We start from the raw sequence: 19,622 nt of genomic DNA, 5'->3' as shown, positions 1-19,622 counted from the left end.
TAGATTGGGTCTCTCACTCAAGATTAGACTGTGTGCAAGGCCATAGGTAGGGGAGACCTCGGCATCCCCAACACTTGCGGACTCCTGCGCAGGAACATCACGGTCCTTGGCCAGGCCCTTCTCGACTGCAGCTTCCTTGGTCAGGAAAAGGGTGGAGGATAAGCCCTAAGGGGTACCTTAGGGCACCCCGTATCCCGCTTTTCCTGATGGTCACTCCTTGTGTGATGTGCCCCTAAGTATTCCTGATCTTGGGAAGGAAGTATCCAGTCTTCCACCATTAAGTGTTAGCTGTGGGTTTATTGTAGAAATCCTTTATCAGATCCAGTAACTTCCCTTCTATTCCTAGGGCACTGGATTTTATCTAAAGCTTTTTCTGCACTTATTAAGGATGATCATATGTGTTTAAAAAAAAAAAAATCTAAATCCTGACTGTGAATTGAACCAGCGACCTTTCAGTTCCCAGGCTGCCACTCAATCCACTGAGCCACCAGCCAGGGTTAAAGCATGTCTTTTTTGATAGTATATAGTTTGGTCTTTATAGTCTAACCTTTGCCTTTTGAATGAATTAACCCGTTTACATTTAATGTTATCACAGATACAGTTACTTACCTCTGCCATTTTACTCTTTGTTTCCTGTGTCTCGTGTCCTTTTTGGGGCCTCTAATTCTCCTTCACCACTTTCTTTGGCGTTATTTTCTAATGAAGCATTTAGATTTTCTTGAATGCTATTTTCTGAGCTTTTTTTTTAGTGGCTGCTTTAGGGCTTACTATATACCTCTTATCGGAATCAAATATACTAGCTTAATTGCAGTGAAATAGAGAAATGTTATTCCTACATACCTACATATTACATCTACTGTTACAAACCCAATAGTACATTTGTTATTACTTTATAATCTGTAAATTAGCTCAATAGAGCTTTGTTTTCACCTTCTTTTGTGCTTATTGGCAAAAATATTCCACATACATATCTAAATGTATAGGACCAATAATATGTAAATCAGTTAAGACAAAAAAAAAGTGCATCTATGTGGTAGTCTTTTAATTACCTTTATCTTTACCAGTGCTCTTTATTTCTTAATGTGGATTCAAATAACCATCTAAGGTCATTTGCTTTCAGCCTGAAGAACTGTAGTATTTCTGGTGATGTAGGTCAGCTCGCAACAAATTCACTGTTTTCACCTGTGAATGTACTACACCTCCACTTTTTGAAACATAGCATTGCTGGATATACAATTCGTAGTTGCAAGTTTTTTGTTTGTTTGAGTTCCTTGAATATGTTATCCCGCCGCCTTCTGGCTTCCATTATTGCTGCCAAGAATTCAGCTGTCGATTTATTGGAGTTCCCTTGCTAGTGACAAGTTGTTTTTCTCTTGCTGGACCCAGGCATCTCTGAGTGACACCCCCACTTTAGGAGCTGAGCACTCCTAAAGTGAAGTGGGGGGCAGGAGCCAGGGGTCTTCTCAGAGGGGCCTTGCATCTCCTGGCATGAAGCCACCGGCTGGTGAGCTGGGCAGGGACAGCCAGGGCCCCTGGACTCTGGTGGCACTTCACCCACATCGCAGACGCTGCGCTCTGTGCGTGGAGGCTGGATGGAAGCGAGCTCCAGGAGATCTGTCTCGGCTCAAATGACAGACTCTTGCTTTTCTTACTTAACTTTCTCATAAAGATGTTTTTTAAATTTGCTGTATGCCCCTAAGACCATTTCCAAAGGCTTTAAGTGGTTGGTTTTTCTAACAGTAATTTTCACCAGTTGTACGAGCTAGCATGCCCACGGAGCTTCTCGGTCTGTCAGGACCTTCTTTCCCTACCTGGTAATGCAAACTAAGTGCGAAACATTTCTCGCCTTTGACCTTGTGTTCCACTCCATCAGCACGCAGCGACGGCTTACAGGTGGCCTTCGCTCTCCTACTCTCCACCTGGAGCCTAATGCGACATCTGGGTGTGCGCGCCCGGACGTGCAGCTCGCTGCTGCTGGATTGGCAATGGGTGACAATGCATCTTAACGCCTTCTTCCTGCCCAGGCTTCATCTTGCCTCTCATGGTTCTTTTCCAATTTTTGCTTTTAAGTGGTATTTGTAATGAGCATTCATATTTAGCCTTTTCAGTCACTTAGAGAGTCTGGGGAATAAGGTACCCTATGCTTAGTTAGCACTTAGAACTAGTAAAATAATCTCTCAGTTTCTCACTTTGCACTGCCCTTGGAAAACTCCACAAGGTCTTTCCTAAACATCTCACAGGCTCATGTAAATAGGTTCCCTCATTACACTCTGAAAGGCAGAGCTGGACGCAGGGAAACTGGGGCAGTGAGCACCCAAAGCTTCGAACCTGGAGCGAGCTCTGACCCATCCACTCTACAGGAGCTGAGCCCGAGGCGCTGACGGACTGGAAGTGCACAGTGCCCCTGAGGGGTTCGCTGCAGGACTATTGAAGGAACTACGATGGACAACAGCAACGGAGGAGAAGCTGCCTTTAGTCCCGGCATACCTATAGGATACACTCATTACAGCGTGTAAAAGAATATATGTAATAGATTTAAAAGTCTGTAATTTATTAAGTACAGAAGCTATAAAAGTATATGATCCTAATTTTATAAAAATTTTTAAAAGGAAAGAACCCTCGAAACCCTTGAAAGGATTTATGTCAAATAGTAATGCTATCATATTACTCAGAGGTAGGATTGTATATTTTCTTCTTTACACTTTAATGTGCTTTGTAGATTTTATGCTGTATATATAAATGCTTTTATATTCAGAAAAAAAGGAACGCGTAATAAAATACATCCCATTTGGGGTAATTTTAAAAACCTTTTCACACATTTCAAAATGCAGAATTACAAAGTCAATAACTTTTATTAACATAATGATATAAAAAAATTTTAGTGTGATATACAGAATTCCCAGAGAGTAACTTTAAACATTTTAATGTGCTTCTTAAAGTCTTAATTTACAAGACACCTTGTCTTACTGCCACTGACCTCTCAATACAAAATTTTACAATATTTGCTACAAAACTACAACATTAAGATTACAGTTAGGTAGTTTTTTCCCCTGCCGGCCAGTCTAAGGAATATCCATTATCTGTGCGTCAAACAATAAATTACACAGATTATGTACATAATTACAACAGGTTATTACAATTCCAGTATGTTGCAACATACTAACTGCAGTCCACCACCACAGGCAAATAGCTACGATGCACCTGTCAGTAGCCAAGTAAGAGTAAGATGTGAGAGTTGGCCTAGGTAGCCAGACCTATTTGGTGGAGAACTTAAATGGTAGAGAATAACAGCTTTATTAGGCACTGATTCAGGCTAATTCCAGGAAAACCTGGCTGTTTCTATGAAGCATGCATGATTCATAAACTTTCCCATCCTCAGTTCCCCTGAAACCCAACAACTTAACATACTCTTTAGTAGCTATATAAAAATACTCTATCTTAGATTTGAGCTTCACTTCAAATTCTTAGAAATTTCTAAAGGATTTTATATTCTCTTTTATTTAGGTTTACTATATTAGATCACTCAGTTTAGTCATAACTGAATATGGTTTGGCCAAATTTTATAGGCATACGACTCACAATGTGAAAGCCAGGGCGAGGGTAGGCATGCCCACCTTCAGTGTGCACCCCCCCCGCCCCCGACAGCCTGGCTGCGCTGCAAACAGCACCGAGGACGTGAAAACGTCAGACACTGTCCCCGATGCTTCCCAGTCTGCTGATTCAGAATGAAAATAATTCAGTACTCTTCCATGTATTGAGAATTTATTTTGTGATGTTATGCAAACAAGCATTTAACTAAGCAGCATTAAGCTATAAACCTAGGAAAGTGGTTTAAAACTAAATGCTGGTTTATCTTTCCAAAACATACTCTTTAGTAACTATCTACCTGGACAGCCCCAAATGGCACTTACCGACTATTAGTGACAACGTGCACCTGTGTCAGCAAAGAAGCTGGAAGAGAGGACGCACTGTGTGTGACCAGGGCGCCTGGTCTGGGGGCCGAGAGCCGGCGCGGGCGGGCAGGCAGGACTCCCCGCCCCTTCCACCTGCCTTTTTGGGCTCTGTTCCTCCCTGTGAAATGGGAGTGAACCAGCTCTCCTGGGGCCTCAAATTCTTTCTAGCTTAAGTTCTATACATGAACTTGTCCTTTGAAGTGGGAATAAATAACTAAATTTTTAAAGTCAAGAACTATATTTTTAGTCTAAAAAGTGCAAATGTGCAATACAGTAGAGAACAAACTGCACACCTGCGATCCCCCGCGGCACCCCGGCGGGCCTTTCACTCCCTTGTCCAGTCACCCGCCTGTTAAAATACTGACATTTTTGTTTTTGTAAATGTCCTTGAAGATTAAACAATTTCTTCAAATAATTCAGAGATGGTTTCTCAAATAAGATTTGGGAACTTTAAGACGAGTCTGTGCAAGGAGGGCAAGGGGCTCAGTATTCTGTGGAGACTGCGGTCCTCTGTCCTGGCTGCGCACGCTGCAGTGTCCTCACGCGTGCCCATACCCTCATGTGACTCCCACGCCTGGAAGCCTGGGTCACCCCAGTCAGAACCCCGGGGCTGGTGAGCAACGCTCACATGTTGTAGGCAACATAGATCGGGTCCAGCTGATCAGCCAGGAAGCCGTCACGCAGGTGCATGCGTTGCTTCTCACCCCGAGAGTTGATGGGGATCACGCCTGGGTCGACGATGACCACCACACCCACGACGAGGTGATGCTCCTCCAGCACCACATTCGTCACCAGAGCCACCAGGTCCAATGCATCTTGTTCCAGCCCATCCAGCTCCACCACCACAACCAGCAGGTTGGTCCAGGTGAACACGGCACTGCAGAGAGAAGACAGCACACAGGACGTGGACCTCAGCTTCTGGGGCCAACAGATACATGGGAAGTGGTGCCAAGCAGAGCAGAGTGGAAAGACGAGCATGTCCCTCGACACAGCACTGCTGCTGGGCCTTGCTCAGAACTCAAAGGCTAGGAATACATATTCTAACTCAAGTTCTTGCTAAAAATCAAGAGCATTCATTGTCTGATGTTGAAAGCTGAACCTGTCCCAATGCAAGCTCCCCACTAAGTGAAGGAATTATAAGTCACAGCCATTTAAATGAGAAAATTCACATTAAAAGTAGGAGCACTTCAGGGCAGCTGTGGAGAGCTCACGTTTTACCTGTGTGTTCAGGGAGAGAGGCTTGCTTTAAAACTGATTAGGGAAAGAGGAAAAACAAGCAAACCCAAATAAAGGGCCACAGGGGGCCTCTGGTGCGTCCCCTAGAGCCTGTCTGCAGAGGCCGGAGCCAGCTCCCGGAGAGGCAGGCTTTGCCGGCATGTGCCTGGGAGACGGGGTCCGCTGGCACCAGGGTGGCCAGGAAGATGGCCTGCAGGCCCTGATGCTGCCCGGGGCGGCGGTGGAGGGAGGGCGGGGGGGGGGGGGTGCCAGACTCGCCGTCCTCCCGGCTCTTACCACTCCGCGATGCTCCTGTGCGCTCGGATCACGGACGTCTCGATGTCGATGGGGTGGTACCGCATGCCTCTCAGCTCCAGCGTCTCATCCAGAGACCCGACCACGTATAGCGCGTCATGTCGCTCTGTGAAGGGCACAGTTCACAGGCCTCAGAGAGGCACAGTGCCACCTGGGCCCCCGCCACGTGTCTCTGTCAGCCTGTGCCAGGCTCTCGGGGACAGGGAGCTATTCCAACGTCACTGGAAAACCAAGCCTCCTGCCAGGTTAAGACATGCAGCAGGCACTGATGAAGATGCCGTCTCTCTCCTCGATTTGGAACAGTTACATCAATGTGTTTGTGGGTATATGTTTAAAAATAACACTTACTGTTTCTGTAAATGAAACAGCATCGACAGGGGCTACCAAAAGTTCTGACTGGATCTGGCTGGACTGCTGGGGCCTAAGGGACTTTGCAACTCTGAGGGGTCCTGGGTGGAGAGGGCACCTTACATGGCTGGTGAAATACACAGGTGGCTCTGCCTGGGGAGGACCTGACAGCCTTGCCACCAACAGGCCCGCGTCCTCAGCAGGAGCGGAGCGGCCAGAAGTGAGGGGCAGTCACAAAGGAAAAACAGTGATTTTCAGAAGCCGCCACAGCCGGGGCACATGCTTCACCCGACACCCAAAGATACAAGCTCCTCCCAAGGGGTGCGGTGAGTCAGCAGGAACGCGCCCGACACCACGTGAGCTGCAGCAGCAGGCCCCTGCGCTGTGGACAGGTCCCCCGGCCACAGCACTGACGCACACGTCACCCTCGCCCCTCACCTCCACTGGCATCGGTGAGCTCCGTTCTCCGAAGGAAGCCCAAGTAGCCAGTCCTTGCCCAGATGGTCTGGGTGTCTCCGAAGCTCAGGCGCGCGCTGAAGTGGTCGGCGTGAAGCGCCTCCTCCCCGTGGACCGTGTAGTAGCCTGTGGCATTGTGGGGGCTGCTGACCCAGATCTGCGGGGCGCAGGGGACAAGAGTGAGCTGGGCACAGATTCTATCACGAGCTACCCACTTGCCAAGAGAACTTAAGATACCACCACACACATGCAGGGGTGTTTTCAGTGTCTCTTTCCTGTGACTTAAGTTAAAATTACAGGCACAGAAAGCAAACGAGTCACTTTTCTTTCCTTCAAGTGGAGCGTTCCTCTCCAGGATTCTGACGTGGATGAGCTCACAGGGGTGACTCCCGCTCCTCACATCAAACTACTGTTGCCGATAAGGCCAGGGAATGATGTACACGCCCACAGAGGGACAAGTGATGAAGAGAGGCTCACCGAGTGGGCAAGACCGACCTTACCCGCATCCGTGTAAGTTTATACTCATCCACGTACCCCTGCTGGGTGCACACGTGCTCCAAGTACCCAGTGTCACCCTCCCCAGGTGTCCTTCTAAATACGGGGCCCTTCTAGGACCCACAGCTGGCTCCCCAGACCAAGCACCTGGCCCTAGACATCCCTATAAGGCAGCACCCTAAGAGGAGACAGGGCAGCTGACAGGGCCATCTGCCACAAGAGGTGGGGTCCCAACCTAGCACAGGCCCTCTGTGACCATCTCGGGGGCTCAATGTTGCCCCAACAGCCTTGGGTCCAACTGGTCAGAAGGGGAGGCTCCACACCAACCCGCCCCACCCCGGGACTGGGACATCTCCCCATTAGAGCATGGAGCGGCCCCCGGGAGGCCCCCAGGCTCACGCACGCCCTCGCCTCAGTTAAGACCGAGACTGGGCCTTGTCTTCATGAATGCCCCTGAGTGCCACCCGCCAGGACCCTGGTTCCATGGCGCATCCCTAGAGCCTGGAAGTGCGAGCACGAGGCTGTTCTCGTCGTAACAGGTCCGCCCTGGGCACTCAGGCTGTGAACCGTGCTCTCCTGGCCACCTGCCTCCAGGCACTAGCTCCCATGTGTCCCAAATCACCCTGGGCACGTGTGTACACGAAGCACATCAACACAGCAACTCCCGCACAGCCTGTGTGTCCGGGGACGTGTCCCAGGAGTACAGGACCCCAGCCTCTAGCCCCAGGGTCGGTTCTGCCTGCGCCAGCCCCTCCCTCGGGGCTGCGGCTCCGGGCAGGCGCAGGAACCGTGCTTCCGTGGACAGCTGCTTTCTCCACGCGGCTGGTTCCTGTGCGGCTCTCGGAGCCTCCCAGTCCCTACAAAACTCAAGGTTTCCCTCTGCTGGCAGGGAACCTGGAGGGTGGATTCACCCCAGGGGACCCCCAAATCCTACGCAGGTCCTGGGTGCAGGAGCACAAACGCGCCTGGGGGTAAGGAGGGGCAAACAGCTTGGCAGACTCCCAAAAGCATGTGTGACCCAAAGGGTTTAGAATTCATGCATCTGGGGCAGATGGGAAGAGCGGGGAGCAGCTCCGGGGGTGCATGAGTTTCCAAACACAGCCCCCCAGCCTCACCTCTCCCAGGTGCGAGTCCCCAAGGGGCCCTTTGGTCTCAGTGTGCGCGATGATGACCTTCACTCCAGGGAGAATCTGGAAGGAGAACCACGCCCACGTCAAAGACGGCACCAGATGCCAGACTCAATGACATTAAAAACAGCAGCCCTCAGAAACTGATCCAAACAACATGACGTGCATATGTGAGTGATCCGGAGGGTTAAAGCCAACATGAGTTTGAACGTGAGCAGAAATAAAGACTTTAATAGATAAAAATATGTGTGAATCTTAGCAAAATTACCCCTGTTCCTAAGAACGGACTCTATTTTGAACGTTGCTGAGGGGCACAGAGGGTCTACGTAAGCATCCACTCGACTGCTCTACCTGGGGTCTTTCGAGGCCGCTGGAGGAGGACCACCTGCCTCTCGTGGGAGCACACAGTACAGAGGGCCATCCAGCCGCACCGCTCGCTGTGCCCCAGACCAGCCATGCAAAAGCTCTGTCCATGGGCTTCATCAAGCCTCCTAGCTCTGCGCCAGGACCCTAATCATGGCTTGGAGTCAGTCCAGCCACAAGTCACCTGCCCTGTGTCGACTCAGAACAGATGGAGGCACCAGCTCTTACCCAGGAGCAAAGGAGAACATTCCAGGAGGGGGTGCCTCAGGTCAGGGGACCCCGCCCATGCCTGAACCTGGAGAGAACTTGCTGGGCTCGGGTCAGACCAGGTGGCTGCCCCAGGCATGGCCACCTGTTCCGTGTCCTCAGTTTCCCCAGTATAAAAAGGGAGATGACAGCGAGGTCCTCCAGAAAGATGGGTGGGGACGCGGGGTCACAGGACGGGCGTGAGTCTAGGCTGTTGCCCACAGTCAGTGCCGGGCCCTCCTCTCCTCCCGCTGTCATTGCGCCCTTGTCACACACCGCCCTGTGGGACAGTCCTGTTTTCCCAGACGATGCCGCGGCCTCCGACCTCTCTCTATGTGGCCCACCTGAGCCCTGGAGCCAGGGCTCTTTCCAGAAGACAAACTGATCAGGCACAAGTCATTATAAGAGCAAAATAGGAGGGAAAAGCTCCATCAGAAGTGGGAGGAGTGATTAAAACAATGATGGAACCGCCATAAGTAACACAACACAAAAGGCAAAAAAAAAGAATTGTTTTAAGACCTAATGACACAGGGAAAATATGCTAAGTTTACAAAAAGGGTAAAGTAAAGCTGTCCACTGAGCATGCGCTCCAGCAATGTGCTCGGAAAGGGGAGGTTATTGCCCACGTTCACCTCTCAGCTGGTCTCCTCTAAGTGACGTTGGAACAAGCGCAAGGAGATAACGCTCCCACGGCCTGGCACCCCTGTGAGTTCGCGCATTCCCTCATCCCTCCTGCTCTCCCAGCAGCTCGGCTCCCGCTGTGCGGCACCGCTCCCCAGGAGCCCCGGGGCCGCCCCTGTGTTTCTCTAGTGTATGCACAGGGACTGCTCCCGGCACCTCACTGCCTCCCTCAAGGCAGCTGTGGCCGCGGGAGAGTGCGAGCAGAGTCAGGTGGCCCTCCAGGCCGTGTGGGCTGGGGGCTGTCTGTTCCCGGCCAGGCTGGGCACACGGCCCTGCCCGCTGCCCTGCTGTCTCCGAGCCACGGCACGGGGCAGCTGCTAGGTCACTCCATCTTCATCACACGGCCTCGCCAGGCCATGTTGGCTTTCTTCCCTCCTTCAAACCTCCTGTTCTCCTGGGTCTGTGTCTGCTGACCCGGCGCTCACAGTGTTAACCGGGGCCCCCTCGGGGGTTCTCAGCTCCCCCCCATCTCCCAGCCCCTGTGCGCCCCAGGGGCCTCACCAGGCCTGGACCGGCTTCAATGGCAAATTGCGACATGGGTCTAGAACTCCACCAGCTGCCCAAGGCCCTGCGGGAGACCACTCCCTGGCTGTGGCCCAGGCCAGGGGCTGAACTGTGGGGCCGTGCGGGCCCCCTGCTCCAAGTCCGTGTGAAGACACCGGGCCCTGCCCCAGGCGCCCTGCGGCCTCCAGCCGCAGCAGTGGGAGCCCCTCCCATGTCCCTGCACCCGAAGTCCTCCTTTCTTGGTTGGGCGCTCAGACGTGTACTCAAGACTTAACCCAGTCCTCGCATGTGTCTGCAGCGAGGGGGAGCCCTCCTGCGCCAGCCCAGCCCAGCCCAGCCCAGCCATCTGCGTGCACCGGGAGAACTGCAGCTTCCACTACCTTTCCAGACTCCGTCAACGGCAGGCTGTGAGGAGAACCCCGTTCTACCAAACGCACCCTAAAAATTAACAAGGGAAAAGTTTCAGAATAAAATTTACTACACAGGTAATAACCTCTAAAAAGGCAACTCGTAAGATAATCAGAAATTATCACTGTGATGCTCAGTCTGTTGACAACAGCCAAGACTTGAGCCTTTTATACGACATTGCTGTGACCTTGGGTGGTGACTTCAGGTGCCACAGGGGATGCGCCCTCTACCTGCGTGGCTCACTGGGCACACCTCAGGGCAGGAGCCTGTTCTAGGTTTCTCTGAGGACGTCCGCGAGCTACGGTGTGGCCGCATTTGAGGGTCCAGGCCGGGATCTGAGCCTCGAAGCCGAGAGACCTGGACCTGCAGGCGCACACCGTGGCCCCAGTACACCACACACTCACCGACGCGAAAGCTAGGACCTTTCTTTTGAAATGGCATTGTGTAAAAAAGTCCTTGCTATTAGCTGACTTACTTGTCCTCAACCCCATAAAAAGCTACATGTCAAATGCTTGGTCACTCCTATTGTCCTTCTGGTCATGGGAATGGCAGATAAAGGGACCCTGCCTGAGCCTCGAGGACACAGGGGTGCGGACAGGGAGGCCCAGGCTCCCCCAGCAGAGCCTGGCCAGCCAGCGGCTGGCGTCCCAGTGCCGGGAGGTCCAGTCAGGGCAGACCCAGTCGCCCAGCTTCACCCGTGGTGGCGACAGCCGTTACCTGTCGTGGCGCAGCGCCCTCATGTCCACGTAGACGGTTGTGGGGTCCGGGCCAGCCGTGCCCTGGAAGGAGAGCATCACGTCTGCATCTGCCCGGCACAGCCGCCTGCCAGCTCCTCCCGCCGCCGCGAAGGTAGCAGTGCTGCGCCAGCAGGGAGGCCGCCCGGCGACACTGGGGCCTTCCTTCCAAACATCTACGTGGCTTGGTAACATCGAGCGAGAACTAGTAACACTGAATGAACATGCCAAACTATACACTTGTGCATTTCAGTTCCAACAGCTGGTCTCCACTTCATGGCGAAAACAGCACCACAAGAAGGGAGGGGTGGGGGGCACGTCCACCCAGCCGCTGGTCAGGCCTGGCCTCTCTCCAGCCAACCTAATTCTACTGAGGGCTGAGCATAGCAGAGGCTCAGTCAGGGCCAGCGGAGGGATGGCCTCACTTTCCTTGCCTTGGACACCCGGACCCTGAGTGAAGCATGTTCTGTTCCCTTTTATTAGATAAGGAACATCAAGTTGAATGGACACTCTGCTCAACATTACTCTCTGTAGATCGCAGACAATGTAACAAAAACTGTTTCATTGAGACTCAATAGCCCTTTCCTCCAGAGGGGTTGCTAGGAATGGTAAGTTCTTTTGAAAACATTTTTGCCCTTAAATTTGATTACAAAGGAGCTTTTACAATATGTAAAATAATATCCATTGTGAGCAAAGTCAGACAGCAAAAGAAACATGTATTTGTCTGGAGTTGAGGAGAAGGCCACATGAACTCATGCGGGAAGCACAGAGGCACCTCGAGGTCGAGGTCAAGGTCGTACCTGCTCAGCCAGCTTTCCCAGCCTGTTGGGCTGACAGAGGCAAAGGAGGCCAGCAGAGTGAGACAGGAGGAGACAGCCACAGGAGACAAACAGAAAGCAACAGGCCACGTGAGAAACACACGGTAAGAGACAGCAAAATGAGTCACTGCATCTCAAAGGGCAAATGTGAATATCCCATTAACACTTCCGCAATCACACGTGGCAACCCAATGCCAACAAACAGAGGAGATAACCAAGTAAGGAGGGCGCGATCCCACTTACAGATGCTGATTACAACACCAACAGCCTGATGCCCAGTCCCACTTTCTACAACAGGAAGCGCGTGAGGAGGGCACCCCAGCCGCCTCTTCTGCCACAGGGCAAGGGTCTGGGCTTGGAGTGGTGGGCACAGCCCTTTCATGGCCAAGAGGACATCAGCATAAACATGGGGAAAAGGACGAGGGCCCATGGCTGGCCCGGGACAGGAGTGCTCTGGGGTGAGGCCAAGCGGAGCCAAGGTTCTGGAAACAAGAAACAGCCCCACCCCAGGGCCCTGCTCTGGTTCCGATGCTGCCTCCTCCTCTAAAAAGTCTTGTCTATGTGGGTGAGCAGGGGTTCAGCATGTCTTCAGAAAGAAGAGAACCTGAGATAGTAGCACAAAATCTGGAAAATATCCGGAGTCTCCTGAGAAGGAGCTAATTGTCCAATCTCTGGTTAGCTGTTCAATCTCTGCAACTTCATGTTTCCTTTTAATATGTACCAATAAAATATCTTAATGTCTCAAGTACGAATTCAGGCAATACAAATTTTCACATTAATTAATGTTCCGATTTAAAATTGCTAAATGTCTTCAATGTTTATTGTTGTTTTTAAAAATTAATTGCACATTGTATCCAACTTAGATTTTTCCATGTAAGAAATAGCCACTGTTCAAAGACAATTTGTTTTTTTTAAAATAAGCCCCGTTCATGAAGAGAACAATATAGTGAAACCTCGGTTCTTGAAGGTCTTGGTTCTCAAACAATTTGGTTCTCGACCAAGTTGTTCACGGAAAAAATGTGTCGCTGTCTAACAAAACTTCGGGTCTCAATTCTCTACCCAACAACCCTTTCATGTTGATACCTGTATGATCAGTCACGTGTCTCTCAGGCGACAAAGGAGATTCGGTATTCGAACAAATCGCTTCTCGAACAGTTCTCCAGAACGAATTAAGTTCAAGAACCGAGGTTCCACTGTATCTTTTAAAAGAACCCTCGTAGCTCTCCAAGATAAACTATTTGGAAATGAAACATCAAAGGCTCAGAGGATGAGAAATAGACATGGCCAGCACAACAACAAAGAGCAAAGATTCCAAAACCGTCGTCTAGGGTGCCCGGCTCAGCCACCTTACCTGGAGGCAGATGGCCACGTTGACCCTGCACCCGAACGTGGTGCTCACGGCGCGCGCAGGCAGGCCCAGGTCCTTGAACAGCTTGGAGAAGGACTGTGTCAGCGCGATCCGGGGTCGCTCCTCAGCAACCACCATGCATGTGCGCACACACGACAGGTTCACCCCCTTCATCTGCGGGGGCAGCAGGGTGAGACCAGGCCCTGAGCACTGGCTTAGGAAGCTTCTGAGGGGACCCATGGGTGACCTGAACATGTACCTCGCCTCCTTTGCCTTGGCCTCAGTCTACAAAATTCTAAGTATAGAAACGCTCAAGGTTACCCATCGGCTCCTCATCCACAGCAGCCCCCCTGCTCATCCGGCCGTAGCTCCACAGGGCTCTCCCGGCTCCGGCCCCAGGTCTTCAGGGACCCTGAGGCCTCCAAGCCGCGCCCAGAGCTAGTGTCAGACCTGCTCCCTCCCCATGTCCCCCCGTACCCCTGACCAAGTACATGGCCCAAGCCAGCCCCACACCGCGCCCTCCCTGCTCTCTTGTCTCCCGCCACGTGGGTGTGGGTGTGGGTGTGCAGACAAAGGGGGCCCTTCGCAGGGGTGTGGCAGGGGGTGGGTGAGGAGCTCCCAGCAGGGAAGGAGTGACACAGAGCCAATGTGGCTCAGTGCCTGGGAAGGGTTTTCTCTGTTTCCACAACTGCGTGGAGCTGTGCTGGGAGTCTCTTTAGGTTACAGTGGACCAGTTTAGAGCCAGCCTAGGAAGCCCAGTTCTGGCACTTCCTGAGGCGAGATGCAGGACAGCAGAGCGCGGGCAGTCCTGGCGCAGGCGCACTCACCCTGAGGACCCCGGTCTGAGCGCCCAGGCCCTTGGTGCACATCTCCATGACCGAGTAGGAGCAGAAGGTGACGCGGGCCTTGTACTGGCTCACGGCTGACAGCCACAGGGACACATTGCTTTCCAGCTCCAGCGGGGGCACCAACACAGACTGGTGTCCAGAGTAGACACTGTGGGGCCGTAGAGAGTCAAGTCAGCTGCAGCTGCTCTGCCCAGGTGTGTCCCTGTGCATTCCAGGTACCCTGTTTGCCTGTGCCCAATGTGCCTGGTGTGGCACCTCTTTCCTTTTTCAAGAATAGGACAGGGGAACAATTCTCCCTGATGTCCAGTGGGGGTTTCCATGGAAAACACACAGCAGGGGGAGGAGGAAAAGGCACAGGGGGTCCTGGGTTCCCTATAGCACTTCATAAGGATCCCGAGTCACAGTTAGGGACAGGGTCTGCTGGCTGGGGACCTGGTGTTCTAATTCTAAAGACCTGTCGCTAATAGTCTCTTCCCAGTTACTAGTAATGGATAATGTTTGCATTTAACAAGAAATGTACATTTACTCTTTTACTCAATTTCAGACCCAGACTCAAACCCACCCCATCTGCACAGAAACCCCCTCACATGTGTATCTGACCTTCTGGCACCAAAAAAGGATCTTAGAACGTTAAAGTTCTAAAGAACTACATATAATTCCAACCCAGCAGGTGGGTTTAGCAGGAGTACCTGCACACTCACACGTACACGCCCTCCACTCCTACCTGCATGCACCTGCACATTATACCTCCACTCACCTGTACACTCTTCCCACGCTCCCTTGTACATTCTCCCTGCACGCTCTCCCTCCACTCACCGGCACACTCTCCCTGCAAACTTACTGGAACATTCTTCCTGCATGCACCTGCACACTCACGCATACACTTTTCCTGCATCCATCAGCACATTCACCCGTACTCTTTACCTCCACTTACTTGCACACTCACCTGTACATTCTACCTGAACATTCACCTGTACACTCACCTACAATCTTTACCTCCACTCTCTCCCTCCACTCACCTCACCTGCACACTCACTTATATTCTCCCCCTCCACTCACCTGCACATTCTACTAGCACACTTACCTGCATGCTACACGCACGTTCTGCCTCCACTCACATCCTGTATGCACACTCGCCTCCACTCAACTGCACGCTCTACCTGCACGCTCACCTGCACAGACACCACAGGGCGAAGCCGAGGCCACAGTAGGGGTCCAGGCAGATGGCGATCTGCCTCGAGGGGTACAGCTCGCACTGCAGCTTTATGGAGCGGCACAAGGCACTTGTGGCTGCATGTGACATCTTAGGGGATAAAATATAGGTCTGTTCAGTGACGTGCAGAAAGAGGCTGATTAACAGTGCCTGCTGTCCACGACACATTTACTCCCTGAGAGGATGGCTGGCACACAATCCCACGTAAACCAAGTAACGCCCAGGAAATGGCACATCAAGTCTTCTCCATTGAGATTTCAGGATGGTAAAAAATTTTTATGAAGTGCTTGACTCCCAGCAAGGAGATGGACCATCAAAGCCATGTGCTCCTTGAGGCCAGTCAGTTATAAATCCAACATTATCATAAAACATCAAAATATGCTTTTCTCTCAGGCTAACCCAACTTAGGAGTTTACTGGTATTAAATACAAATTTTAAGGAACAACTGTTGCTTTGGGCTCTGGGTGAGAGGAAAGGCCTGCACACACCCGCCCCCAACACCCTTGCTCCTCGTGCTGTGTGAGGGGCTACAATCAAAGGACCCACCTTCACACCCGCTAAGATCCCTGTAGTCGACACACTGAAGTCCAGGTATGCCAGCACGTCCGGGGAGGGAGGCCTGAACACAGTCGCCACCTTCTTTTTTGGTATGTCATCTGTTAACAGGAGACACCTGTTAACACTACTTCAGGCTCTCACAAGGCGAGGTCAGTCTGGAGGGCACGCTCTGGCCAGATGCCGGGCTGTGGGAACGGGACTGTGTGTGTGAGCAGGGAAGCTTATTTCAGCCCTCGAGGAAGCCTCGCGTGCTGCGGGTCCACCGTGACAGTGCTGCTGGTGTCGGGGAGGGACAGCGGGCGAGGTGAACGTGGAGGGGAGGAAATGGGCCGTGGGGGCTGTGGGGAGTCCCTGGGTCGCCAGCAGGAAAGCCAGAGGAGCACAGAGATCACAGAACCGGAGGTTAGTCAGGGTCAACAAGAACTCTGGTCAGTGAGGGAGCCGCAGACAAGCTCCCACGCCTGTTGGTGGGCGTCAGGCAGGGGGCCTAGAGAACACAGTCCCTGACCTCCTCTCATAGGCGGTGCCCTGGGGCGCAAGGACAGACAGGTCTGATGGGCCCCATCTGCTCGCTGCCTGGCACCCACATGGCTGCACACCACAAGTCACCAAAGGAGCCTGGGGGGCGCTGCCCATCTGGGGTGCCTTGATGAATCACTCTCCGCCCGAGGCCGACCTGGCCGTCTTGGCCTTCCCATAAGCATTTCATGGGGTGAGGCGGCATTCACCAATGGCAGGAATGAGAGATGGGTGCATGTGCATATGCGTGCGCACACTGTGGGGCGGTCCACGTCCCCATGGCTGCCAACCGCCATGCAGCCATGCTGGGCAGTGACAGGCGCTGCAGGCCACGGGCACACAAGCCTCAGGGAGGGACCTTCACTCCCCCTGGTGGGAGAGACCCCCATGGGTGACGTGCACTGTACTTTGCGTCTCCCTCCATTCTGTGTGCCTAGTTCCAGCAGGTGGAGACAGGCTGCGGGGAACAGGCCAGCAGGCTCCGTTTAGCAGCCTCCTCACCATTTACTCCAGCTTATTTGGGGTGGCAATAATGCGACCCCTACCACAACACCGGGAAAGCGGGTGTGTCCTGGCGGGCACCCCCTCACACCCAGGGCGCTGAGGACACACACCTGTATCTAGAACGGTGGGCCAGGTCCTGACATCCACAGTGGCTGCTGCTTCCTTGGACTTCAGCAGCCGCACGATGGCCTGTGTGGTGAGGACGCAGGCAGACTTGCTGACCTGCAGAGCACGGGGGCGGAGGCACAGTGAGCCGTGGCGCCTGGGAGCGAGCCCCTGCACAGGGCCCGGGAGAGGGACCCAGACGCCGGAGTGGGGGCCCTCCCTCGGTCTGCAGCACGTAGGCCCACAGCCACCAGGTCTGCCCGGTGCGGCCGCAGCGCGCACTTACCTCCACAATCATCTTCACGGTGGGAAGAGTGGTGGCGAGGTTCTGGGGGTGTGGGGGCCGCACAGTGACAGGCACACAGCCGCAGTACAGGCAGCCGTAGAAGGCAGCGATGAGGTCCACCCCTGGGGAAGCACGTGGGGAAGCACGTGGCCAGAGGGTCAGTGTGGGGGCCGAGCGCAGCTCACTGTGTCCAGTGTCATGCCACGGTGAAAAAGACTCGGGGACACAATCTGCTCTTCCCGGTAAAGCTGCTACTACCCCAGCGAGTGAGACGTTTATCGAACACAACGCGGGGAGGGAGGGACAGAAGTGCTCCCTGGGCAGGCGCGCTCCCCGGGGACCCTGGAGGCCAGGGCGGGCGCGGGTGCAGCCGGGGCCCAGTAGGGCAGCCAGCTCTGCCCACCATCCCTGGGCGCGAGGCGGACATAGGGCGGGTGAGCGAGGGCAGCAAGGAGACCTTTGAAGGCCCCGCTGTCCACAAGGAGGGACATTAGCACATGGGAATGGGGGCAGCACAGGCAGAGGCCCTTGGCCTGCTTGCCGCACACCTGCAGGGAGGTCCACAGCCCTGGGGACAGGCCAGGACGGCCCTGCCTAGCTCTCAACCACGTGATGTAACACAGGACCTATGCTGTTCTTTCATCTTTTCTCTATATTTAAAATTCCCCGTAACTAACACCCGTGGGGAAGTGCACCACTTACAACACATTTTCTCCCCTTGAACTCAGTACAGCTTGAGAACACCTGTGCCCTCATGGCCTGACTTAAGGCCTTTCTAGATGCAGCCCCGCACTTCAGCCAAGATCCCACTTGGCATCCTCAGGCTACAAGACATCAAAGTCTCAAGCTGTTTCAATTCCAGAGTCAAGATAAATACGCCACGCTTAATCCAGTTTGTAGGTTTCACCAGATTACAAGTCCCAAGGCTGCACCAATTAACTAGGAACGGGACTGCTCGGGCCAGGAGCAGTACAGTATGGTAATTAGCAGGGGCCCGAGCCCACCAGCCAGGCCAGGGGGTCCCACCAGCACTGCTGCCAGGGACCACCCACGCACTCTGTGCCTGCCGGCAACTGTGAGGATCAACTGAGGGACGGCACAGAGCACTTCCAACACACGGGAGCATTCGCCACCCAGCGCCATCCCCGGCCACGCACCACGAGCACATTATCACGCTGAACACAAAGGCGTTGGTGGCACTTGTCCAGTGAGCTAGCACAGCTCCTACTGTCCCTGCAGCTTTCCTCCTCGCCCAGCGTCAAGGGCAGCACACCAGCCCCACCTTCTGCTGCTTCCAGAAGGCGTGGCTCCTTCGGCAGGCGCTGGGGCCACACCCGCCTTGAGAACTGGAAGGTAGCCCTGGACTCCCAAGAATTGGGCCACCCACACGCCTGGGCCTCTGCAGAGCACCTGCACCGCTGGGAGCTCTGGACCCTCTGCTAGCCTACTCTCCCCCTGCTTTTTAAAAAATGTTTTATTTATTTATTTTGAGAGAGAGGAGAAAGGAGGGAGAAAGGGAGAGAAGCATCAATATGTGAGAGAAACATCGACTGGCTGCTTCTTGAACACTGGCCTGAAACCCAGGCATGTGCCCTGACCAGGAATCAAACCAATGGCTTTTTGGTTTCCAAGCCGGCACTCAGTCCACTGAGCCACACCAGCCAGGGCTCCACCTACTGTGTCTTCAGTGTTTAAAATGCAAACTTAGAACTTCATCGTGCACTTTCTTTTTTCCATTAAACAATTTTTATGAAGAGTGTGAAACATGCCCCAAAGTGGAGAAAAGCATCAGCCATTGTCGTCGCTAAGATCCTCAGTCACCGGCGGGCACTCACTGCCTGTCTCCTCTTGTGCTGCAGCAGTTAAGGCCGCTCCCACACACCCTGCTCCTTCTGCCCCCGACCCTGAGTGCGCCTTCCACATCACATGCCCGCCGCCCCGGCCCTGAGCCCAGGACGTGCTCCTGTCCTCCAGGCTCTTGGCATGTGCCGGTGTGGACCTCGAGGGAGCAGGAGAGACAGCAACTGCCAGCTACGTGCCCACCGCTGCTCAGCTGGCCAGGGCGATGCCACCTCACACTGAGGAGCTCTGCAAGAGCCTTGGAACCCACAGAATTACAACCACCCTGGAGAAAAATAACCTCCCATTCCACGGACCAGAGAGAATACGGGCACCCATAATGCCAGTGGGAGGTTTGGAGTGTCTGTGTCAAGACACAAACCAGGCTCTTGGACAGAGGAGCCCATAGGCAGTGGTCGCATGAACGTCTGCACTCCATGGCAACCTCCCAAGGATGAGGCCCACCAGCTCCCACCAGTGGCAAGAGTCCCACCAGATAAGCTGAAGAGAGGCAGTCACTGCTAGGACCTGGACAAATGGCCTGCAGGTCAGGCAAGAATGATGCCAGCACAGAGAAAACACACGAGAGTCACCACCAAGAAGATCCGAGACTTGCAAGAGAGATTTACAATGTGAGTTAGAGGAGTTCCAAAAGCAAAACAAGGGGGAAAAGACAGTTATGAAAAGAACATTTTTCTGAGAGAAAACAAGAGTCTGAAGGTTAAATGGGCAACAAAGT

General features: G+C 53.3%; 1 protein-coding gene across 1 annotated transcript in view; it reads right to left on the bottom strand.

Annotated features, from left to right (window-relative positions):
• Nucleotides 1-3,653: 3,653 nt before the first annotated feature.
• DIP2A (disco interacting protein 2 homolog A) overlaps nucleotides 3,654-19,622 on the bottom strand; it is a 109,276-nt gene continuing 93,307 nt past the window's right edge. The window contains exons 27-38 of the mRNA XM_054579434.1: nucleotides 17,045-17,166; nucleotides 16,764-16,875; nucleotides 15,619-15,728; nucleotides 15,032-15,162; nucleotides 13,839-14,007; nucleotides 13,015-13,185; nucleotides 10,829-10,890; nucleotides 10,084-10,141; nucleotides 7,898-7,972; nucleotides 6,270-6,444; nucleotides 5,466-5,589; nucleotides 3,654-4,830 (exon numbers count right to left, since the gene is read on the bottom strand). Of these exons, the coding sequence (XP_054435409.1) occupies nucleotides 4,578-4,830; nucleotides 5,466-5,589; nucleotides 6,270-6,444; nucleotides 7,898-7,972; nucleotides 10,084-10,141; nucleotides 10,829-10,890; nucleotides 13,015-13,185; nucleotides 13,839-14,007; nucleotides 15,032-15,162; nucleotides 15,619-15,728; nucleotides 16,764-16,875; nucleotides 17,045-17,166 (1,562 nt within the window). The 3' untranslated portion in view covers nucleotides 3,654-4,577. The remainder of the gene's footprint in view (nucleotides 4,831-5,465; nucleotides 5,590-6,269; nucleotides 6,445-7,897; nucleotides 7,973-10,083; nucleotides 10,142-10,828; nucleotides 10,891-13,014; nucleotides 13,186-13,838; nucleotides 14,008-15,031; nucleotides 15,163-15,618; nucleotides 15,729-16,763; nucleotides 16,876-17,044; nucleotides 17,167-19,622) is intronic.

The sequence above is a fragment of the Pteronotus mesoamericanus genome, unplaced genomic scaffold (genome assembly GCF_021234165.1).
Source record: "Pteronotus mesoamericanus isolate MK-2021 breed Mesoamerican mustached bat unplaced genomic scaffold, CSHL_Meso_final contig_116, whole genome shotgun sequence".
In the NCBI taxonomy this organism is placed as follows: Eukaryota; Metazoa; Chordata; class Mammalia; order Chiroptera; family Mormoopidae; genus Pteronotus; species Pteronotus mesoamericanus.
This window is presented reverse-complemented; position numbering and strand designations above follow the sequence as displayed.